The 25,157-nt window shown below is 33.2% G+C and overlaps 2 protein-coding genes and 1 long non-coding RNA gene across 3 annotated transcripts; 1 reads left to right on the top strand and 2 right to left on the bottom strand.

Annotated features, from left to right (window-relative positions):
- The first annotated feature begins 9,906 nt into the window (after positions 1-9,906).
- Positions 9,907-10,487, top strand: LOC136972562 (putative nuclease HARBI1). The gene is made up of 2 exons (XM_067267140.1): positions 9,907-10,244; positions 10,385-10,487. The coding sequence occupies exons 1-2, from the start codon at positions 9,907-9,909 to the stop codon at positions 10,485-10,487; spliced, it is 441 nt and encodes a 146-aa protein (XP_067123241.1).
- A 724-nt stretch (positions 10,488-11,211) lies between these two features.
- On the bottom strand, positions 11,212-12,417 carry LOC136972561 (putative nuclease HARBI1). The gene is made up of 3 exons (XM_067267139.1): positions 12,080-12,417; positions 11,708-11,939; positions 11,212-11,376 (listed from the first exon to the last, which is right to left on the bottom strand). Exons 1-3 carry the CDS (start codon positions 12,415-12,417, stop codon positions 11,212-11,214), a joined length of 735 nt encoding a protein of 244 aa, XP_067123240.1.
- An 11,943-nt stretch (positions 12,418-24,360) lies between these two features.
- On the bottom strand, positions 24,361-24,819 carry LOC136972567 (uncharacterized). Its single transcript, XR_010880355.1, has 3 exons — positions 24,751-24,819; positions 24,586-24,675; positions 24,361-24,519 (listed from the first exon to the last, which is right to left on the bottom strand). It is a non-coding gene; the product is annotated as an uncharacterized lncRNA (long non-coding RNA).
- Between the last annotated feature and the right edge of the window lie 338 nt (positions 24,820-25,157).

Raw genomic sequence — 25,157 nt, 5'->3', positions numbered from 1 at the left:
CCGCATGTCTAGCCGAACAATTCCATTTCTATTATCTTAATGCTAATTATCTTATCTTGAATCTTAATTCTTTTATCTTTATGCTAATTAGTTTTTTATATTAATTTCTTATTTCTTTTAGTATTTAACGCTATATTAATTCTCTATAAAATGTGTTTTGGTGTGTATTTTGGAGTGTCTAGAACAAATTAATTGGATTTACATTGATTCGTATGAAAATAATTGCCTCGGTTTTTATCGGTTTCGAATTTCGCCGATTGTTTTCGGACGGTTTATCGATGAAAACCAGAGGTTTTACTGTGTTTATATACTTACTTTTTCAAAACTATCTTGCCTTTCATTTAAATTATTTTTTTCATTATTCAATTTACCTCTCATCTGTAAAATATTATATTATTTAAATATTAACCAAAAAAATTAAATTAAACTATTAATATTTTAAGGTAATATCGTTATTGTATAACAACTTTTGTTAGACATTTAAAAATAAAATAAATTTCAATTTTTTTAAATTTATAAACAAACTTTTCTAGACAAACTAAAATTTTTTGTTGTATATTAAATATTTTTTACTAATAAAAATTTAAGATTTGTTTTAGTTTTTCACATTACAGTAGTACCTCAGAATACGAAATTAATCCGTTCCTAAACTGTCATGAAAATGTCGTAAGGTGAATCATTTTTCCTCATATGATTACGTGTAAAACCAAATAATCCGTTCCAACACAAAACACACACTCAAATTAAAGCTAAGTGTGACGATCGGGATATTGTGAACTTTATCATTTATATGTACCTTTATAATCTTTTAACTATATTTTATGCAAACTCTACATTTTATACAAAACGGAACGAAGTAGACCAAAAAGGGTTAGTTAAACGGGAAATCAACTGATAAATTCTGTTGATAAGAACAGTTTAAACTCGATTCCCACGAGTTGAGTTCCTTGTTAAGATGAGTCAAATTTCGGTGACACGACTACGTCACCAATAATTTTATTGGTCCAAGAAGATCATCTCTTCTGACGAAATCAAAGAAGGGCCTGCAAACTCCCTCCCCATATAAAAAGGGAGTACGATGAGTAAGACGGAGAAGTTGTTACTGACCGTGTGCTTGTGCGCTCAAAAGGATAGTTACCTGTCGCCGCCGATCCTCCCTCATCATCTATATTCAAGCCGGACTGTCATCGTTACACTTCCTATCTGAACAACTATTACCTGTTAGTGGACAGAGTCATTACCAACGATCTACTACAAGATCATTTATTCTTAGCCCGAACGCCTACAACGGTCTATAAGGATATCATCGATTATTACATCGACATTCGACTACATATCTTAAGGTATTTATCCTACACGCGAATATTTGTAAGCTCGCTCTCTCTCTCTAATCCGCGTAGAATTTATGTTCGCGGATCGTGAGCCATGTACCTTATCACGTGTTTCTCTGTAAAGTAATCGCTTGTATCTAATTAGTCCTATGGAGAAAATAAACGGGTATATTTTTATATATAAATCTCTAGGTGCGTTCTTTCCGTCATCCTCTCCACTCGCTTCATTCCGGGTCTAACCCATACGTAACCGCTCGCGCAATTGATTTTCTGTATCAATCTAAAGGTACAGTGGTGTCATCCTGACGTGGTATCAAAGAGATACCGGCCCTATGGTCACACTAAGTAGTACATTGAAAAAAATAACTTTATAAGAAAAACACTGAAAAATGCGTTTTGTAGTTGTAAATGTATAAATAACCATAATAGAATAACAATTGATAAAAAAAAGTAGCTTTATTTGTACTTTACCTTCGAGGATAGACGACGATGGAGGCGTAAACTAGTGGTGGAAAAGAGAAAAAAGGGAAATGATACTAAAACTTAACTTACATAACATAATGTATCAATAACTAAAAATAACTTAACATTAATTTTTTAAAATCTTCTCTGTTTTATATTTTTTTTTAAATTTTTTATTCACTGCTTTTTGCTTTCTTTCCTTCACTTCCACCAGCACTGTCACTGGAATGAGGTCGCTTGGTAAAATATCTATCCAAAGAGGTTTGGCTTTGCCTACTTTTTAAAATGTTTCTAAAATGACTTAGGCAAACGTCATTAAACTGAGCAGCAATGCGACCGGTGTAAACCTTTTCGGGATGTTTCTTTTCAATAAAATCGGTTACATCACAATCAGAAAGAACACGTGATCATGACGGTGGCGCTGCGAACTAATGTAACGTCGTATGGTGAGCTTTCGTTCGTACCGTGGAGCAAAAATATGTTCGAATTTCATGTCGTATACTGAAAATTTCGTACGCTGAAGCGTTCGTATGTAGAGGTATTACTGTATTTACTTTTGTTTTATATTTGTTGTGTGCATTATTTCTTGTGGGAGAGGGAGGGGACCCGGTAGAAAAAATGTCTTAGGCCCCAAAGTGGGTTAATCCGGCCCTGCTTATGGCATTGATGGCGTGTAGGTTAGAATGTATCGGGCATTAATATTATTGTTTGGTTAATTATGTTATATTCGTTTTCGCGTATATTTTAATATTTTTTACGATATTTTAAAATAATTTACGAAACGTTTTATTGAAACTTATCGAATTTAATGAAAGAATTATTTATCTATTTCTAGAAGATGAGTAACTAATATATGATTTATTTTATATATAAAGCAAAGAAGGAGCATTTTTCATTATATGCAAAAGATAACATTTGAAATCATGTTAATTTTAAAAATATTGACAAAAACAATAGCAACAAAATATCACAACACTTCACAAATAGAAAACCCCCAATAATATATTTGAACTGTTCCACAACTGGGCAGAAACTAGACCATATGTCCCCACTAAAGTATATCCTTAGGGCACTATTCAGTCTACAAATACGTTGTAAAAACAAAATTTTACAGTTAAAAAGATCGATTGCAAATAAAGTAACTTGTAAGTTATAACTTACATCTAAATACCAACAACTGCCGAATCGTATCGGGCTATTTACGGCTATTACATAAATTATAAACCAATTTGGCACTAGAGGTAGACGTTAGGCTCCATCTCATATTAACTTTAATAATTATAATTTAATTAATTAATTTAAATAATTTAGACCTACTGGAAGAAAAAATCGTAGTGACAGCGGGCCAATAGAGAGCAGAGTGCGCGATCCTTGCCATAATGCGGTTTGCGCGCCAATTTTCGTACTTACGTTAATCAAGCCGAATAGTTTGGCCGAATATTCGGCCATTCAGCCACGCTCCTGGCCGAATATTCGGTATTCGGCCACGCTCCTAGCCGAATATTCGTTATTCGGATGAGGCCAAATATACTATTCGTTACATCACTACTTTCTAAATAATGGCGAAAAAGTCTATGTTGTTAGCGTTGCTGCTTTGCTAACTACTAGACTGATACTAATTACTCACTACTTTACTAACACTAATAATAAATTACTTATAAATAAACTATACCTTTATCAATCTAGCAAAATTTAATAAAATAATAACGTATTCAATCGCTTTTAACGATCTTCCTCAGTTACAAAATAATACAACATTAACTATAGAACATAAAATGTGTTTGGAATAAATATAAAAAGAATAGTGCTTAATTACATCCCATTTTTAAACAAGATACATAGATGTACTGCCAGGTCTAATAATTATCGTATTGTATATCGACGTAATCCTATTGTTTTCAAACTTTTAAGAAACGATAAAAAGAAAGAGAATAGGAATTCAACAACGGGTATATATTCGGTGCCTTTACACCAGGGGTGGCCGACAAGTCGATCGCGATCGACCGGTCGATCACGATGCCAATTTTGGTCGATCGCTCGTGATGTCTTGACTTAATGTGTTACACTTGTAACTGAACGCAACTCGTGAACGTAACGCGCAAAAGCAACAATATGCATGCAATTATCACTGGACTCGTAGAAAACACAGCTATTTAGCTTGAATATTTGATACTGTCATGCGGTAGCTTCTTTCCTTTAGTATTAACAATATTATTATTATTAATCAATATTATTTATCCACGGTGACAACGTCGAGTTTCAATTTTTCATTTGTTTAAAATGTAAGTACCTGTTCTTTATGTTTTAAATTAAATTATGGCTTTTCTTACCTATCTATTTACTCGATAAGTGAGCGTTTTCGGCAACAGACCTCTATATTTTTGGATTTTTGGAAATACGTCAATTGAGAAAAATATCCCAGTATCACCAAATGTAGCAAATATATTTATTCCTGTTTCGGAACTACATACCTGTGTGAATTGGAATTTTCATACTTAAAGTTAACGAAGACTAAACATTCTGTCCTGACTGATTCCCATACTGAAGAATCATTATTATTATCTTTGTCAGGATATACACCTAATTATGTTTCCTTGGTAAGAGACGTGAAAACTCAGTCCTCCCATTAATGTAACGTAATAAAATAAATTCTAAATCTGTCTTTATCAGTAGCTAATTTGAATTAATAAATATTGTTAATAATTACTCGTGTTGTTTTAATTCCCCTGGACGTGAGTTTTTTGGCCCGTTAAATAATTACGTTGTTTTTTACGTAGGTAGATATACAGGGTGTTTCAGTACAAAGAGCACTCCCGCGAGCTATTGATAGATTAGCAAAAGTCTAAAAATCTTATATCATTCTTCCATGATAAATTTTCCTCGCCCAAAAACAAATCGCGGAAGTAAAATCTTATAATCAAATTATCAGACGTACTGTGCAGTTTTATAACAACTTTTTCAAGTTTACGAACAAATAGTACCACAATTTATACATTGTAATTGATTTAAAAAAATTAAATTATATTTTAAGTTAATAAAAATCTATCTTGAAAGTGTCGAAAAATCTATTTTTTTTAGGTGCCGCCTGTACGGAATGAACTCGTAACTGCAAATATCAAAAGTTGGGTCTGAACATTTATTTTCTTTATGAGCTTATATCTTGAAAACTTAATAAGTGATTTAAAAAATAAAAAATAGTTCTGAACATGTATTTTCCTTATCTACCCATAGCTCGCGGGAGTGTACAGTACCTCGTACTAAAGCACAGTGTATAAACCTAGTATGTATTTCACACCCCCCCTCGCCACTTAGACTATGCCTACTACAACAAGTCGATCGCGACACATTTTTAAGATAAAAAGTAGATCTTATGTATACAAAAGTTGGCCACCCCTGCTTTACACGACCAACATTTCAATTCCAAGCTTGTTTATGTGGGTGCAACGATGCGCAGCTTAAAACAAAGGCTCAAGGAGCACAAATATACAATCAGTAAGAACCTTGACGACACTGCGCTGGCATCATACGCAAGACAGAAGGATGTTAACGTCCAATGAGATCAAGCGGCAATTATAAAAACGACGACGAATAGGCAAACGGTCAAACATCTTGAGAGATTGGAAATCTGCAAGGCGCACATGGCAACTGGTTGTATAAACCATAGAGATGCGGACTCATTGTCTACCGTGTGGAGATCCTTTTACATTAATTAATGTTATTAACGGACAATGCTGGTTTCGTTGTCATATCTTATATTTTTTCCCCGTTTCGCTGTTTATTTTGTTTATTTATCTATATTTTGTCCGCTTGGGCGTTTTCCGTTAATTTTTATATTTATTCCGAACACATTTTATGTTCTATATTTAATGTCCTACTTTTTTTGTAACTGAGTAAAATCGTTATTATTTTATTAAATTTTGCTGGATTGATAAAGATGTAGTTTATTTAACTTATTCTACTTCCAGTACATAGTTTTTATATACTTATAAATAACTACAGACTAATGTATGGAGCCTATATAAGAAAAATGGTAAGACTGATAGCCACTTAGCCACTGATTATCCGTCCTTACATTATTATAATATAATATATTAATATAAATTAATTAGTATAATTACCTTTGCTATTATTTAACTTAAAGATTACATTATAATCTAACTAAACATTTAAAGTTAATTATCTCTATCTCAAGTGTTAAACCGAACCAAAGTTAAGTTTACTACCTAAATGTGTAAGAAGTTTTACTGATTTATAGTGACCAGTCTAAATAATAAAAGTTTCTTAAGTATTTTTTAAAAAATGTTTTATTTCTTTAAAAAAACTATAAATTGCTGGATAGATAGATAGACAGATTGCACCAAAAATACATCCGCGCTGGATCCAGCTGAAATTATTTTGATCCAGCAAAAATCCAGCTGGATTGAAAACACTGCTGGATTGTAATCCCTAATTGTAATCTGTACACCACGCTTTCTTCTTCCAACGGATCTTTATTATTATTAATATTACCTATTTTCATTAGTTCAGTCAACCTATTTTTTGGATAGAAGCTAATTTTATTAAAGTTTCATAAAAAATTTTTTGATATTTTTCATATAATCCTTTAATATACGGAAATATCATGATCAATTTATATGAACATTTTTTATTAGTTATTACTTCACCGCTCATGATTGTGAAATTAATATTAATAAAGTAAAGATCGTATACAACCAAGCAAACTGTGTAAAAAGAAAATTTAAAGAACACTTTGCAATTGTCATGCAAAGTAAGTCTGTAAATTTGAATAATGGCGTGCTGCCGGCGGAATGCTGGGAAAACCTTGTCGGGTATAAAAGTTGTAAACAACGAGATAGGAGATGGTAATGAAAATTTGTCATTGTTGGCTTTTAAAATTATGTTTGTATTTGCAAGCCCTACTGAGGAGGCCAGAATCCTGGCGAAATACATTTATGGATAAATATCATGTAATAAAAGACAGTATTTTGTCTCTACGAAAGACTTGTTTGACTTTTTAACCTTTTAAAAAATTCTATTTCATTTTTAACAAATGGTTTACAGTTAAGTTATTTTTCAGTCTTCTATAAGTCAGAAAAGAAAGAAAATTTCAATTTTCGTGTACTCTTTAATAGTACAATTACGTAAGAATAATACAAGAACTTTTTTTGACGCCCGGTATTATTCGTGTGTAATAAAAAGAAACCTTTCCGAAAATATTAATATATTTGTGTAACGTACACATACGTAAAAAATAAATCTAAGTTAGAATAAAGATATCTTTCGTATATTGAGGTAAAGATGACTTTTATATAACATTGTATATAAAACGACACTACAGGCCTAAGTAATCTAAGCTAAAGATACCATCTACAAATAAATCCTGTAAATAAATATATAAACCATTTTCTAGACCCGTGCTTCTGTCATGGCTCATTTTAATACTTAAAATTAGAAATTATGTTATGATTCATATATTTAATATTATAAACTATTGTATAAATGATTATGAAATAAAATAAAGAATAAAATTTTATAAAATTAACAATATATTTTAATTAAAAAGTACATAGACAGCAAATTCTTCGCAAAAAGAATAAGTTATCAGGAAAAAGTGAGATGAGTAGTCACGTGACCGAATAGCACCGACAAATGTCACATGACACGCTTCGTACGCATCCGCCGTCCGATGTGCCGATTCGCGACGAAAACAAGCTTAAGCAATAGGATCTTCGAAAGGTGCACACTCGGTAAGTATTCCTACAATTTTTTGTCTACAGCATACTTTATATCCATCATATCCAACAAATTATACGTATTTTGGAAATATTCGAGTCAAATTAGTCTAGATTTGATTAATTTTATGAAAGAAAACCTCTCAAACTACTGTACCCCTGAACTGTATAAGTGCCCTAAACAGATAGAAATTTTTCGGGGCGACGCGTATAATAAGAGCTATAAACGTAAACTCATCGGATTACTTACCGAATCTGCACGGTGGAAGCGGCCATTGCTTAACTTTGTTCACATCGCGAACTTTTACGTTGGACGGCGGACGCTTACAATTGGTGTCACGTGGTCGTGTCACGTTTGTAGACATTGCCGTGGCCCCCCGCGGGGGGTCATGGCAATGTCTACAAACGAACAAACGACCGCTATTAACGAACGCACTCTACGACGTCTTTGCTCTATCCAAGACGCGTTTCCGGACAACTTTTTCTCGTGGCGGAAGAATTCGTTCTGTTTGCACTATACCTTGCAGGCGTCACGTGATAGAGCAAAGACGCCTTACCCCAGTGGGTTGCTGTTTGTAGACATTTGGGAACAACGGTGAAAAAAAAAGAGACGCCCGTAATATCGAATATCGTGATGGCGGGTTCTATAATTTTAAAATACGCGTTTTTAGAAAGAAATTTTAAAAGATGGGTTCCAATAGCATTCAAAGTAGCTGCGAAAAAAACTCGAGACGACACTTACATCACCATGTGGGTATATATATTGACGTGGGTTTTTTCACAATTTGTAAATTTTCATTCATAAAACTACATAAACGTAACTACCTGAGCCATGGAGCACGCCACGTTGATTTCTACGGTAACCTGCTATTACAAACACCCATTGTTGCGTCCGACAGCGCGCTTCCCGCCAGAATGTACAGTACAAACGAGTTCAGAATTATCCTTTATTGCTAACACGTGACTATTTCTTGGGACAACCCGCGGACCAGCTTTGCTTAGTTACGCTTCCGTGACACCGTAACATTCTATAACGAAATTCACGAGTTAAGATTGGACAACGACGATTTATTTTTCGAAGTTAACTTATTAAAAACATATGTGTTTTATATAAGTAATCCTTTTAATTTTAAAATGTAAAAGTTATATAGCAATACTTTAAATAACGAATAACGTAACCTTTTTACATACTTGGCTGGACTCTTAATGCCTAAATGTAACGAAAACGTCTTCTTGGTAAAAGTTTTGTGCTTGATATCTAAAAAGGTTTGGTTATTAATTTTTTACAAACGTGAGCTTAAAAACAAATCTTTAAACTAGGAAAATTTTCCTATTACTTCCAGTCGAATAAAGTCGGAATGAAAGACTTCTGAACGCGTTAAGCGACAATCAATCCTAGAGATCAGTAAAATCTTATAATTTACTTGTGGTTGTAGCACCCTTAAATCTTATCTGGAAATTTATTCTTTTAAAAGAGATTTTGTAGAAAAGGAAGTGTATATTTTAAATATTACTGTTAACGTTCGTTCCTAGTAAGAACAGCGCGCATTCCACAATTTTTAATGCATTATTGAATGGAACATAGTTTTAAAATGATGAAATATTTCTAACCATTTCTTCCCTGGTGATATTTTTGCTGACGCCCAAGATTTAACTTTTTCCTTGTCAATATATTATTTTAACAATGATATCTCATTAAAAAAATCATTTTCGGAAATATTACTATCTGGAAAATGTTGACTAATACGATCGAATGATTTTTGCATATTTTCCCAATTAAGTTCTTGTTCAATTATTAATAAATTATTTTAATCCCTCTGTATTTCTCTCTAGATAATAACAATACTAACTTGTATTACTTTTCCTCTGAATTTGTCTTGAGTGTCACTTTATTATTGTAATTTTTTTTATTATATAATACTATCGTAATTAAAACGAACCCCAGCCCCACTGCCAGCAATAGAACGATGCAAACCGATGTGCTTACTCTCGCTAGTCGCTAGCTTTCAAAGGCGGCGACAGATGAGCGCTCTGTGTCATGTAACATGCAACGAACAAAATGTTCGCTGGTTTGGACAGCGTGTGAACACGCGCTGCTCCGTTGCTGCAGCTGCGCGCCCAAACCATTTTCTGTCGGTCTTTGCCACGAATCCAAAGAGCCGATTGCAGAGAGAACGTTTAGAGGCCGACGGCGGTTTACAGATCGGATAGACCACTGTTCAGAAAAATTTCATTGCAGAGACAGAGTTTCACGCTTGCCACAATGTAGACCGATTAGAAACAAGTTATTTGACCTACTTTCTAGACTCCCTCGATAGCAGGTTTAGAGAGCATTTTACTTGAGTATAAGACGCCATATTCATTTGTTGGTCCGTGTTATAATGGATATTCTCAATTTAATACATCTTGCGAACGGAACGAATCAAGAACATTATTCATCTCGACAATTACGAAGAAAGAGGGTAATGCGAGATCGGAATAATCCTATGGAAATCTATTCCGAAGACGAATTTCGAATTCGGTATAGATTTTCTAAATCTGGATTCGTTCGCATTTTAAATCATATTGGCGACGAAATTAGGCATCTAGATGGAAGAGGGTTGCCGTTAACTACCGAACAACAATTATTGACGGCATTACGATTTTATGCCACCGCTGCCGGAAGCTACCAGAGGGTAGCCGGTGATCTTATCGGAGTTCACGTCTCTACTGTATGCAGGTATCTATCAAACTATAATTAAATAAATTTTAAAAATTTTTTGTATAGTGTTAGAAACGTTTATAAGAATGAGGTCTTATTTAACGTTTGTATAAGTTATTTATTGCATTCTTTATTAATTATCGTTATATCCTTATCAGATCCATCCAAAACGTTTCAAAGGCATTGGTTCATTTGAAGAATGCCGAAATTGTATTTCCAACAGAATCGGAACGAATCCTTAATCATTTAGTTACTAAATGATTAAGGATAAGAAGCACGTATCAACATATTAAAGTACGAACTTGGTTTTATTTTATTTCATTCATTTAGAAAACATTACATTTACAGCAGAAGGGGAAATCTTATTTCAGATAGAAAATTTATTGAAATATCAAATAAATACATTTTAAAACAGTTTTAGACGTTACTAGCAAAATTTCATTACATAATATAATTATGTGAACATTCTTTAATAGAACTATGGTAAAATTTTAGATTAACACTATTTTATTTACAAGTTTAATAAGGATGCTTTCATGCACCAGGACGTATTTGGGGGTTTAATCCTTGTTTGGAAACAATTAAAAATGAAATAAAATATAATATAAAATAAAAAGTAAACTAAGGTGACCAGACGTCTCGCTTTGGGCGGGACAGTCCCGATTTTTAGCAATTTGTTCCGCGTCCCGCGGCGTTTTAAAAAGTCCCGAGTTTTCAAAGATTAAGTTTTTGACAATTATGTATCATAAACTTACGTCTTATGTTTAAGATTCGTAAAAATCATTTTGTATCACACGTATCAGTACTAAGGTGTACGTGAGATAGGAAAAAAAAATGGTGCGCCGACAAAATCCTTAGACAACTTCCTATGCAGGGAAATCGTCTTTTCCACACCCCAAAAATCTCTCCACGATATTTCTTGCTCGTGAATGAGCTTTGTTATACCGTCTTTCTCCGTGATTGTGCGGATGTAGAAATGGGGTCATTAAACAAGGCAAGGATAGCCACTATCACCAACCAGATATCCATTACAATATCCTTGGTGAAGTTTTTCTTCGATGCTGCTGTTAGAAAAAATTTTACTGTCATGCGTTGAACCTGGCCACCGAGCAACAATATTTCTAATTTTCATCTTTTCATCACAGATTACCTAAAATATACATTTAAACGTGCATCAATTGTATATTTTCATTAAAGTTATCAGGTTGAGATATCAAAGACATTATTTGATATTTTTATTTTCATATATCAAAGAAATAGTCAAGAATATAACTGTTTCATAACAAGGCATAACAATTTAAAATGTTAGAAAAATATATAGGCCATTGCATATTTAATAGTCATTTAAGCTACAATAAATTAGTTAGAAAAATATTTGTGGAGAACAATAAAATTGTTTTTTATTGAAATTTTACTTAAATATGTTATCTTCTTAACCTCATAATTAAGTAAAGATGATCATATATGTAAATAATTCTCACCTGGCAGTTAATAGAATAATAGGATTTTCTATTATAAAAAACTCGAGCTCTACTGCTGTCAGGACACTGGATAGGTATATGGGTGCAATCAATTGCCCCAATTATACCAGGAAAGTTATCTTTAGACAATACCGAAAAATCATGTTTAATAGATGGAAGTTCCGATTCTGTCGGAAATACAATTTCGGCATTCTTCAAATGAACCAATGCCTTTGAAACGTTTTGGATGGATCTGATAAGGATATAACGATAATTAATAAAGAATGCAATAAATAACTTATACAAACGTTAAATAAGACCTCATTCTTATAAACGTTTCTAACACTATACAAAAAATTTTTAAAATTTATTTAATTATAGTTTGATAGATACCTGCATACAGTAGAGACGTGAACTCCGATAAGATCACCGGCTACCCTCTGGTAGCTTCCGGCAGCGGTGGCATAAAATCGTAATGCCGTCAATAATTGTTGTTCGGTAGTTAACGGCAACCCTCTTCCATCTAGATGCCTAATTTCGTCGCCAATATGATTTAAAATGCGAACGAATCCAGATTTAGAAAATCTATACCGAATTCGAAATTCGTCTTCGGAATAGATTTCCATAGGATTATTCCGATCTCGCATTACCCTCTTTCTTCGTAATTGTCGAGATGAATAATGTTCTTGATTCGTTCCGTTCGCAAGATGTATTACATTGAGAATATCCATTATAACACGGACCAACAAATGAATATGGCGTCTTATACTCAAGTAAAATGCTCTCTAAACCTGCTATCGAGGGAGTCTAGAAAGTAGGTCAAATAACTTGTTTCTAATCGGTCTACATTGTGGCAAGCGTGAAACTCTGTCTCTGCAATGAAATTTTTCTGAACAGTGGTCTATCCGATCTGTAAACCGCCGTCGGCCTCTAAACGTTCTCTCTGCAATCGGCTCTTTGGATTCGTGGCAAAGACCGACAGAAAATGGTTTGGGCGCGCAGCTGCAGCAACGGAGCAGCGCGTGTTCACACGCTGTCCAAACCAGCGAACATTTTGTTCGTTGCATGTTACATGACACAGAGCGCTCATCTGTCGCCGCCTTTGAAAGCTAGCGACTAGCGAGAGTAAGCACATCGGTTTGCATCGTTCTATTGCTGGCAGTGGGGCTGGGGTTCGTTTTAATTACGATAGTATTATATAATAAAAAAAATTACAATAATAAAGTGACACTCAAGACAAATTCAGAGGAAAAGTAATACAAGTTAGTATTGTTATTATCTAGAAAGAAATACAGAGGGATTAAAATAATTTATTAATAATTGAACAAGAACTTAATTGGGAAAATATGCAAAAATCATTCGATCGTATTAGTCAACATTTTCCAGATAGTAATATTTCCGAAAATGATTTTTTTAATGAGATATCATTGTTAAAATAATATATTGACAAGGAAAAAGTTAAATCTTGGGCGTCAGCAAAAATATCACCAGGGAAGAAATGGTTAGAAATATTTCATCATTTTAAAACTATGTTCCATTCAATAATGCATTAAAAATTGTGGAATGCGCGCTGTTCTTACTAGGAACGAACGTTAACAGTAATATTTAAAATATACACTTCCTTTTCTACAAAATCTCTTTTAAAAGAATAAATTTCCAGATAAGATTTAAGGGTGCTACAACCACAAGTAAATTATAAGATTTTACTGATCTCTAGGATTGATTGTCGCTTAACGCGTTCAGAAGTCTTTCATTCCGACTTTATTCGACTGGAAGTAATAGGAAAATTTTCCTAGTTTAAAGATTTGTTTTTAAGCTCACGTTTGTAAAAAATTAATAACCAAACCTTTTTAGATATCAAGCACAAAACTTTTACCAAGAAGACGTTTTCGTTACATTTAGGCATTAAGAGTCCAGCCAAGTATGTAAAAAGGTTACGTTATTCGTTATTTAAAGTATTGCTATATAACTTTTACATTTTAAAATTAAAAGGATTACTTATATAAAACACATATGTTTTTAATAAGTTAACTTCGAAAAATAAATCGTCGTTGTCCAATCTTAACTCGTGAATTTCGTTATAGAATGTTACGGTGTCACGGAAGCGTAACTAAGCAAAGCTGGTCCGCGGGTTGTCCCAAGAAATAGTCACGTGTTAGCAATAAAGGATAATTCTGAACTCGTTTGTACTGTACATTCTGGCGGGAAGCGCGCTGTCGGACGCAACAATGGGTGTTTGTAATAGCAGTTTACCGTAGAAATCAACGTGGCGTGCTCCATGGCTCAGGTAGTTACGTTTATGTAGTTTTATGAATGAAAATTTACAAATTGTGAAAAAACCCACGTCAATATATATACCCACATGGTGATGTAAGTGTCGTCTCGAGTTTTTTTCGCAGCTACTTTGAATGCTATTGGAACCCATCTTTTAAAATTTCTTTCTAAAAACGCGTATTTTAAAATTATAGAACCCGCCATCACGATATTCGATATTACGGGCGTCTCTTTTTTTTTCACCGTTGTTCCCAAATGTCTACAAACAGCAACCCACTGGGGTAAGGCGTCTTTGCTCTATCACGTGACGCCTGCAAGGTATAGTGCAAACAGAACGAATTCTTCCGCCACGAGAAAAAGTTGTCCGGAAACGCGTCTTGGATAGAGCAAAGACGTCGTAGAGTGCGTTCGTTAATAGCGGTCGTTTGTTCGTTTGTAGACATTGCCATGACCCCCCGCGGGGGGCCACGGCAATGTCTACAAACGTGACACGACCACGTGACACCAATTGTAAGCGTCCGCCGTCCAACGTAAAAGTTCGCGATGTGAACAAAGTTAAGCAATGGCCGCTTCCACCGTGCAGATTCGGTAAGTAATCCGATGAGTTTACGTTTATAGCTCTTATTATACGCGTCGCCCCGAAAAATTTCTATCTGTTTAGGGCACTTATACAGTTCAGGGGTACAGTAGTTTGAGAGGTTTTCTTTCATAAAATTAATCAAATCTAGACTAATTTGACTCGAATATTTCCAAAATACGTATAATTTGTTGGATATGATGGATATAAAGTATGCTGTAGACAAAAAATTGTAGGAATACTTACCGAGTGTGCACCTTTCGAAGATCCTATTGCTTAAGCTTGTTTTCGTCGCGAATCGGCACATCGGACGGCGGATGCGTACGAAGCGTGTCATGTGACATTTGTCGGTGCTATTCGGTCACGTGACTACTCATCTCACTTTTTCCTGATAACTTATTCTTTTTGCGAAGAATTTGCTGTCTATGTACTTTTTAATTAAAATATATTGTTAATTTTATAAAATTTTATTCTTTATTTTATTTTATAATCATTTATACAATAGTTTATAATATTAAATATATGAATCATAACATAATTTCTAATTTTAAGTATTAAAATGAGCCATGACAGAAGCACGGGTCTAGAAAATGGTTTATATATTTATTTACAGGATTTATTTGTAGATGGTATCTTTAGCTTAGATTACTTAGGCCTGTAGTGTCGTTTTATATACAATGTTATATAAAAGTCATCTTTACCTCAATATACGAAAGATATCTTTATTCTAACTTAGATTTATTTTTTACGTATGTGTACGTTACACAAATATATTAATATTTTCGGAAAGGTTTCTTTTTATTACACACGAATAATACCGGGCGTCAAAAAAAGTTCTTGTATTATTCTTACGTAATTGTACTATTAAAGAGTACACGAAAATTGAAATTTTCTTTCTTTTCTGACTTATAGAAGACTGAAAAATAACTTAACTGTAAACCATTTGTTAAAAATGAAATAGAATTTTTTAAAAGATTAAAAAGTCAAACAAGTCTTTCGTAGAGACAAAATACTGTCTTTTATTACATGATATTTATCCATAAATGTATTTCGCCAGGATTCTGGCCTCCTCAGTAGGGCTTGCAAATACAAACATAATTTTAAAAGCCAACAATGACAAATTTTCATTACCATCTCTTATCTCGTTGTTTACAACTTTTATACCCGACAAGGTTTTCCCAGCATTCCGCCGGCAGCACGCCATTATTCAAATTTACAGACTTACTTTGCATGACAATTGCAAAGTGTTCTTTAAATTTTCTTTTTACACAGTTTGCTTGGTTGTATACGATCTTTACTTTATTAATATTAATTTCACAATCATGAGCGGTGAAGTAATAACTAATAAAAAATGTTCATATAAATTGATCATGATATTTCCGTATATTAAAGGATTATATGAAAAATATCAAAAAATTTTTTATGAAACTTTAATAAAATTAGCTTCTATCCAAAAAATAGGTTGACTGAACTAATGAAAATAGGTAATATTAATAATAATAAAGATCCGTTGGAAGAAGAAAGCGTGGTGTACAGATTACAATTAGGGATTACAATCCAGCAGTGTTTTCAATCCAGCTGGATTTTTGCTGGATCAAAATAATTTCAGCTGGATCCAGCGCGGATGTATTTTTGGTGCAATCTGTCTATCTATCTATCCAGCAATTTATAGTTTTTTTAAAGAAATAAAACATTTTTTAAAAAATACTTAAGAAACTTTTATTATTTAGACTGGTCACTATAAATCAGTAAAACTTCTTACACATTTAGGTAGTAAACTTAACTTTGGTTCGGTTTAACACTTGAGATAGAGATAATTAACTTTAAATGTTTAGTTAGATTATAATGTAATCTTTAAGTTAAATAATAGCAAAGGTAATTATACTAATTAATTTATATTAATATATTATATTATAATAATGTAAGGACGGATAATCAGTGGCTAAGTGGCTATCAGTCTTACCATTTTTCTTATATAGGCTCCATACATTAGTCTGTAGTTATTTATAAGTATATAAAAACTATGTACTGGAAGTAGAATAAGTTAAATAAACTACATCTTTATCAATCCAGCAAAATTTAATAAAATAATAACGATTTTACTCAGTTACAAAAAAAGTAGGACATTAAATATAGAACATAAAATGTGTTCGGAATAAATATAAAAATTAACGGAAAACGCCCAAGCGGACAAAATATAGATAAATAAACAAAATAAACAGCGAAACGGGGAAAAAATATAAGATATGACAACGAAACCAGCATTGTCCGTTAATAACATTAATTAATGTAAAAGGATCTCCACACGGTAGACAATGAGTCCGCATCTCTATGGTTTATACAACCAGTTGCCATGTGCGCCTTGCAGATTTCCAATCTCTCAAGATGTTTGACCGTTTGCCTATTCGTCGTCGTTTTTATAATTGCCGCTTGATCTCATTGGACGTTAACATCCTTCTGTCTTGCGTATGATGCCAGCGCAGTGTCGTCAAGGTTCTTACTGATTGTATATTTGTGCTCCTTGAGCCTTTGTTTTAAGCTGCGCATCGTTGCACCCACATAAACAAGCTTGGAATTGAAACGTTGGTCGTGTAAAGCAGGGGTGGCCAACTTTTGTGTACATAAGATCTACTTTTTATCTTAAAAATGTGTCGCGATCGACTTGTTGTAGTAGGCATAGTCTAAGTGGCGAGGGGGGGTGTGAAATACATACTAGGTTTATACACTGTGCTTTAGTACGAGGTACTGTACACTCCCGCGAGCTATGGGTAGATAAGGAAAATACATGTTCAGAACTATTTTTTATTTTTTAAATCACTTATTAAGTTTTCAAGATATAAGCTCATAAAGAAAATAAATGTTCAGACCCAACTTTTGATATTTGCAGTTACGAGTTCATTCCGTACAGGCGGCACCTAAAAAAAATAGATTTTTCGACACTTTCAAGATAGATTTTTATTAACTTAAAATATAATTTAATTTTTTTAAAATCAATTACAATGTATAAATTGTGGTACTATTTGTTCGTAAACTTGAAAAAGTTGTTATAAAACTGCACAGTACGTCTGATAATTTGATTATAAGATTTTACTTCCGCGATTTGTTTTTGGGCGAGGAAAATTTATCATGGAAGAATGATATAAGATTTTTAGACTTTTGCTAATCTATCAATAGCTCGCGGGAGTGCTCTTTGTACTGAAACACCCTGTATATCTACCTACGTAAAAAACAACGTAATTATTTAACGGGCCAAAAAACTCACGTCCAGGGGAATTAAAACAACACGAGTAATTATTAACAATATTTATTAATTCAAATTAGCTACTGATAAAGACAGATTTAGAATTTATTTTATTACGTTACATTAATGGGAGGACTGAGTTTTCACGTCTCTTACCAAGGAAACATAATTAGGTGTATATCCTGACAAAGATAATAATAATGATTCTTCAGTATGGGAATCAGTCAGGACAGAATGTTTAGTCTTCGTTAACTTTAAGTATGAAAATTCCAATTCACACAGGTATGTAGTTCCGAAACAGGAATAAATATATTTGCTACATTTGGTGATACTGGGATATTTTTCTCAATTGACGTATTTCCAAAAGTCCAAAAATATAGAGGTCTGTTGCCGAAAACGCTCACTTATCGAGTAAATAGATAGGTAAGAAAAGCCATAATTTAATTTAAAACATAAAGAACAGGTACTTACATTTTAAACAAATGAAAAATTGAAACTCGACGTTGTCACCGTGGATAAATAATATTGATTAATAATAATAATATTGTTAATACTAAAGGAAAGAAGCTACCGCATGACAGTATCAAATATTCAAGCTAAATAGCTGTGTTTTCTACGAGTCCAGTGATAATTGCATGCATATTGTTGCTTTTGCGCGTTACGTTCACGAGTTGCGTTCAGTTACAAGTGTAACACATTAAGTCAAGACATCACGAGCGATCGACCAAAATTGGCATCGTGATCGACCGGTCGATCGCGATCGACTTGTCGGCCACCCCTGGTGTAAAGGCACCGAATATATACCCGTTGTTGAATTCCTATTCTCTTTCTTTTTATCGTTTCTTAAAAGTTTGAAAACAATAGGATTACGTCGATATACAATACGATAATTATTAGACCTGGCAGTACATCTATGTATCTTGTTTAAAAATGGGATGTAATTAAGCACTATTCTTTTTATATTTATTCCAAACACATTTTATGTTCTATAGTTAATGTTGTATTATTTTGTAACTGAGGAAGATCGTTAAAAGCGATTGAATACGTTATTATTTTATTAAATTTTGCTAGATTGATAAAGGTATAGTTTATTTATAAGTAATTTATTATTAGTGTTAGTAAAGTAGTGAGTAATTAGTATCAGTCTAGTAGTTAGCAAAGCAGCAACGCTAACAACATAGACTTTTTCGCCATTATTTAGAAAGTAGTGATGTAACGAATAGTATATTTGGCCTCAGCCGAATAACGAATATTCGGCTAGGAGCGTGGCCGAATACCGAATATTCGGCCAGGAGCGTGGCTGAATGGCCGAATATTCGGCCAAACTATTCGGCTTGATTAACGTAAGTACGAAAATTGGCGCGCAAACCGCATTATGGCAAGGATCGCGCACTCTGCTCTCTATTGGCCCGCTGTCACTACGATTTTTTCTTCCAGTAGGTCTAAATTATTTAAATTAATTAATTAAATTATAATTATTAAAGTTAATATGAGATGGAGCCTAACGTCTACCTCTAGTGCCAAATTGGTTTATAATTTATGTAATAGCCGTAAATAGCCCGATACGATTCGGCAGTTGTTGGTATTTAGATGTAAGTTATAACTTACAAGTTACTTTATTTGCAATCGATCTTTTTAACTGTAAAATTTTGTTTTTACAACGTATTTGTAGACTGAATAGTGCCCTAAGGATATACTTTAGTGGGGACATATGGTCTAGTTTCTGCCCAGTTGTGGAACAGTTCAAATATATTATTGGGGGTTTTCTATTTGTGAAGTGTTGTGATATTTTGTTGCTATTGTTTTTGTCAATATTTTTAAAATTAACATGATTTCAAATGTTATCTTTTGCATATAATGAAAAATGCTCCTTCTTTGCTTTATATATAAAATAAATCATATATTAGTTACTCATCTTCTAGAAATAGATAAATAATTCTTTCATTAAATTCGATAAGTTTCAATAAAACGTTTCGTAAATTATTTTAAAATATCGTAAAAAATATTAAAATATACGCGAAAACGAATATAACATAATTAACCAAACAATAATATTAATGCCCGATACATTCTAACCTACACGCCATCAATGCCATAAGCAGGGCCGGATTAACCCACTTTGGGGCCTAAGACATTTTTTCTACCGGGTCCCCTCCCTCTCCCACAAGAAATAATGCACACAACAAATATAAAACAAAAGTAAATACAGTAATACCTCTACATACGAACGCTTCAGCGTACGAAATTTTCAGTATACGACATGAAATTCGAACATATTTTTGCTCCACGGTACGAACGAAAGCTCACCATACGACGTTACATTAGTTCGCAGCGCCACCGTCATGATCACGTGTTCTTTCTGATTGTGATGTAACCGATTTTATTGAAAAGAAACATCCCGAAAAGGTTTACACCGGTCGCATTGCTGCTCAGTTTAATGACGTTTGCCTAAGTCATTTTAGAAACATTTTAAAAAGTAGGCAAAGCCAAACCTCTTTGGATAGATATTTTACCAAGCGACCTCATTCCAGTGACAGTGCTGGTGGAAGTGAAGGAAAGAAAGCAAAAAGCAGTGAATAAAAAATTTAAAAAAAAATATAAAACAGAGAAGATTTTAAAAAATTAATGTTAAGTTATTTTTAGTTATTGATACATTATGTTATGTAAGTTAAGTTTTAGTATCATTTCCCTTTTTTCTCTTTTCCACCACTAGTTTACGCCTCCATCGTCGTCTATCCTCGAAGGTAAAGTACAAATAAAGCTACTTTTTTTTATCAATTGTTATTCTATTATGGTTATTTATACATTTACAACTACAAAACGCATTTTTCAGTGTTTTTCTTATAAAGTTATTTTTTTCAATGTACTACTTAGTGTGACCATAGGGCCGGTATCTCTTTGATACCACGTCAGGATGACACCACTGTACCTTTAGATTGATACAGAAAATCAATTGCGCGAGCGGTTACGTATGGGTTAGACCCGGAATGAAGCGAGTGGAGAGGATGACGGAAAGAACGCACCTAGAGATTTATATATAAAAATATACCCGTTTATTTTCTCCATAGGACTAATTAGATACAAGCGATTACTTTACAGAGAAACACGTGATAAGGTACATGGCTCACGATCCGCGAACATAAATTCTACGCGGATTAGAGAGAGAGAGCGAGCTTACAAATATTCGCGTGTAGGATAAATACCTTAAGATATGTAGTCGAATGTCGATGTAATAATCGATGATATCCTTATAGACCGTTGTAGGCGTTCGGGCTAAGAATAAATGATCTTGTAGTAGATCGTTGGTAATGACTCTGTCCACTAACAGGTAATAGTTGTTCAGATAGGAAGTGTAACGATGACAGTCCGGCTTGAATATAGATGATGAGGGAGGATCGGCGGCGACAGGTAACTATCCTTTTGAGCGCACAAGCACACGGTCAGTAACAACTTCTCCGTCTTACTCATCGTACTCCCTTTTTATATGGGGAGGGAGTTTGCAGGCCCTTCTTTGATTTCGTCAGAAGAGATGATCTTCTTGGACCAATAAAATTATTGGTGACGTAGTCGTGTCACCGAAATTTGACTCATCTTAACAAGGAACTCAACTCGTGGGAATCGAGTTTAAACTGTTCTTATCAACAGAATTTATCAGTTGATTTCCCGTTTAACTAACCCTTTTTGGTCTACTTCGTTCCGTTTTGTATAAAATGTAGAGTTTGCATAAAATATAGTTAAAAGATTATAAAGGTACATATAAATGATAAAGTTCACAATATCCCGATCGTCACACTTAGCTTTAATTTGAGTGTGTGTTTTGTGTTGGAACGGATTATTTGGTTTTACACGTAATCATATGAGGAAAAATGATTCACCTTACGACATTTTCATGACAGTTTAGGAACGGATTAATTTCGTATTCTGAGGTACTACTGTAATGTGAAAAACTAAAACAAATCTTAAATTTTTATTAGTAAAAAATATTTAATATACAACAAAAAATTTTAGTTTGTCTAGAAAAGTTTGTTTATAAATTTAAAAAAATTGAAATTTATTTTATTTTTAAATGTCTAACAAAAGTTGTTATACAATAACGATATTACCTTAAAATATTAATAGTTTAATTTAATTTTTTTGGTTAATATTTAAATAATATAATATTTTACAGATGAGAGGTAAATTGAATAATGAAAAAAATAATTTAAATGAAAGGCAAGATAGTTTTGAAAAAGTAAGTATATAAACACAGTAAAACCTCTGGTTTTCATCGATAAACCGTCCGAAAACAATCGGCGAAATTCGAAACCGATAAAAACCGAGGCAATTATTTTCATACGAATCAATGTAAATCCAATTAATTTGTTCTAGACACTCCAAAATACACACCAAAACACATTTTATAGAGAATTAATATAGCGTTAAATACTAAAAGAAATAAGAAATTAATATAAAAAACTAATTAGCATAAAGATAAAAGAATTAAGATTCAAGATAAGATAATTAGCATTAAGATAATAGAAATGGAATTGTTCGGCTAGACATGCGGGGTCTTATCTTGTAGAAGCTAGTTGGCCACGAGCTTCTAGCCTATATCGCCCCGTGGTAAAGTGTGACGTAATTGTCATGTAATAGTAGTAGTATGCGTTTATGATGGTCGTATCGACGGAATAATGCCTTCCGGGAATTCCGTTTAAGGGTTACTGGCCCCTATTCAGGCGTTACAGACGTGGAGAAAACCAGGAGAACTTCACGTGGCCAGCCCGCCCTGGCAAAGCGCGAACCCACGACTGAACTCCCATTGTTCAGGAAACGGAACCGTGGGCCAATGGCGGGCCGTCGCGGGGTAATATTCACACAACGCGAAATAACGCCACACTGCGCCGGAAAACGCGTGGGTCGCCCTTTGTTTTCGCAAAATTAGCAGATCACTCGAGCACGCCGACGAAAACAAAGAAATTTTTCGCGAAAAAATCGACGATAACCGAAATCAACAAAAACCGAGGTATTACTGTTTAAGTAAACTTTGTTTAAAAATTCTACTTTCTAGTCTTTAATTCAGCAAAATTATCAATTATTTCATCATAATTAATATTATCCAAAGCATTTTGTTCGATGTATAAAACAGCTAAAGAATTTTATTTTGATTCATTCAGCGAGTGTCGTAAATAATTTTTTACTCGTTTTAATACCGAGAATGACCTTTCACCAGATGCATTTGATATAGGCAAAGTTAAATATATTCGTAATAATATCTCTGTATTTGGAAATGTTGATACTATTTTTGTGCTCTTTATAAATTGCAGCATATCAGATGGCAACGTTAAATTTTGGCTTTTGCAAATTAATTTAAATTGCAACAATTCCTCGTCCAATTCTTCAGTATCAATGTCGCCACTGTACCATTTTTTTAGCAATGCGGTATCAATTGATACGTCTTCGTCGGCAGCTATGTTTGTACGAAGGGTTTTAAAAATTTTCATCAATATCTTTGTAACTTTTGCTTCTAACTTTTAATTGAAGAGATATTTTATCACAAATTACGTAGAAACAATTTCGCTTAAACATTTCTTGGCTCTGACAAAAACTTACATTTTCCTCATCATTATAAGCATCATCAAAGAAACGTTTTCTTTTTTGGGTCCTTTTTTTAAAATCGCAATACACTTTTATTTCTGACGTGCTTAATGCTTCTGCTTCTATTTCCAGAAATGAACTTCTTAAACTATTAACGTAATGATATAAATTGTCAAAAATATTTACTGCAAAATGCTTGCATTTATACTGGAAAGAATTTTATCCCAAATAACTGTTAACAAAATGAATTCTAAAATATTCATTTTGTTTGCCATTCTTCGTGATTCTTCTTTAGACGAATCTCAGAAGTGTTCTGTTAAAGATATTTCAAGAAGAGCACTTTTTATTTGGTCGAACCCAGCGCGAATTGCTTTAACTGCATCAGCTCTACAAGACCATCTCGTAGTACATAACTTTTTTACTGTAAAATGTTTATTATTTGCGGCAAAAGGATTTTTTCTAAAATGTTCCACCTATACGTAGAAGCCGAAAAAAAGGGTATAAATGATTTCCAGTAAATTAAAATATGTTATTGCCTACAAGCATGATTCACTAGCACTATTTATTACTAGATTTAATGAATGTAAGCAGCCCATTACAAGGAACGTAATGGGCTGTTTCACTGTCTTTTAATGCGGTTTTGGAGCCCATTGTATTTGCCGGACATATTTGCTGCATTATCGTAGCTTTGTCCTTTACAATTGCTAATATCAAGTCCCAATTTTGCAATATTCTGTAAAAGTTCATTTTCTGATGATTCCCTCCGAGTGAGAATAAATGGGAATAAACCCAAAAAAATCTCTCAATTGGATTTTCATCTTCTGATAAATAGCGCAATATAAAAGTTAATTGGTCTACATGTGTCATATCAGAGTAGAGTCAATTATTATAGAAAAATATTTGGCAGCTTCGTTCTAATTCGTTCTAATTTGAACAATGTAAATTATCACAATATGCCAATAATGTGACAAGAAACGATAATAGTTTGTCTAATTTTCTACGTATAAATAAATTAATTAAGATTTATTAATTAAAAAGTTATGAGATGAAATTATATTCAAAGGGATAGATTCTTGAGTTCAAATCTCAGTAAGAGCAGTTTTTCTTCTTGGAAACAGTTCTGAAATTTAACAGACTCGAAAACACAGAATATAGAGCGCTGGACATCTGAAAATTCAAATTTATATATAGATAAGGTATTAATATATTGAAAAAGTTAATTGACTCGCATACCTTGACAGGAAACTTCTTGGTAACATCGAAGAAACCGTTGACAGATAAACATAAAGATGCCTTTCCGAATCTTTTCATAAAATTCACAATCTGTACGAAATTCATAAAATTATTTTATGTTAATTAAAAAGTATCGCTAATTGTATTTTATAACAAAAGCTTTACTTTTAATTTCTGTTCCAATTTCAAATCGCATTGACCGAATCTGCGAATGTCCTGAAACGATGTTTGCATCTGAAATAAAGAAGAAAAACCTGTTACAGGTAGAGGAAAATATAGAATAGAGCATTTAATACGATACAGAAATTACAATAGATGTGAAAGTGGATAGTAAAAATCCTGCTAAAACACAACCAAATGATATTGCGGCACAAATTATACAAATGGAAACTCTCAATGCAAATTCCATTTTCGAAAAAATCAGAATATAATAAAGTAGACTGCTTTCCATTATTATAAAACCGTACAAAATTGTCAATACATAATTAAATGGGCCATTCAATTGGTTCACATAGTTCCAAAGTTCGTTGTGTTGTATCATAATTTCTTCTAATTCTGTTTTCAAATTCGGA

Source organism: Centruroides vittatus, unplaced genomic scaffold (genome assembly GCF_030686945.1).
Source record: "Centruroides vittatus isolate TY-2023 unplaced genomic scaffold, ASM3068694v2 contig_2974, whole genome shotgun sequence".
Lineage (NCBI taxonomy): Eukaryota > Metazoa > Arthropoda > Arachnida > Scorpiones > Buthidae > Centruroides > Centruroides vittatus.
The sequence above is the reverse complement of the archived record's forward strand: the minus strand, read 5'-3'. Positions and strand labels throughout refer to the sequence as shown.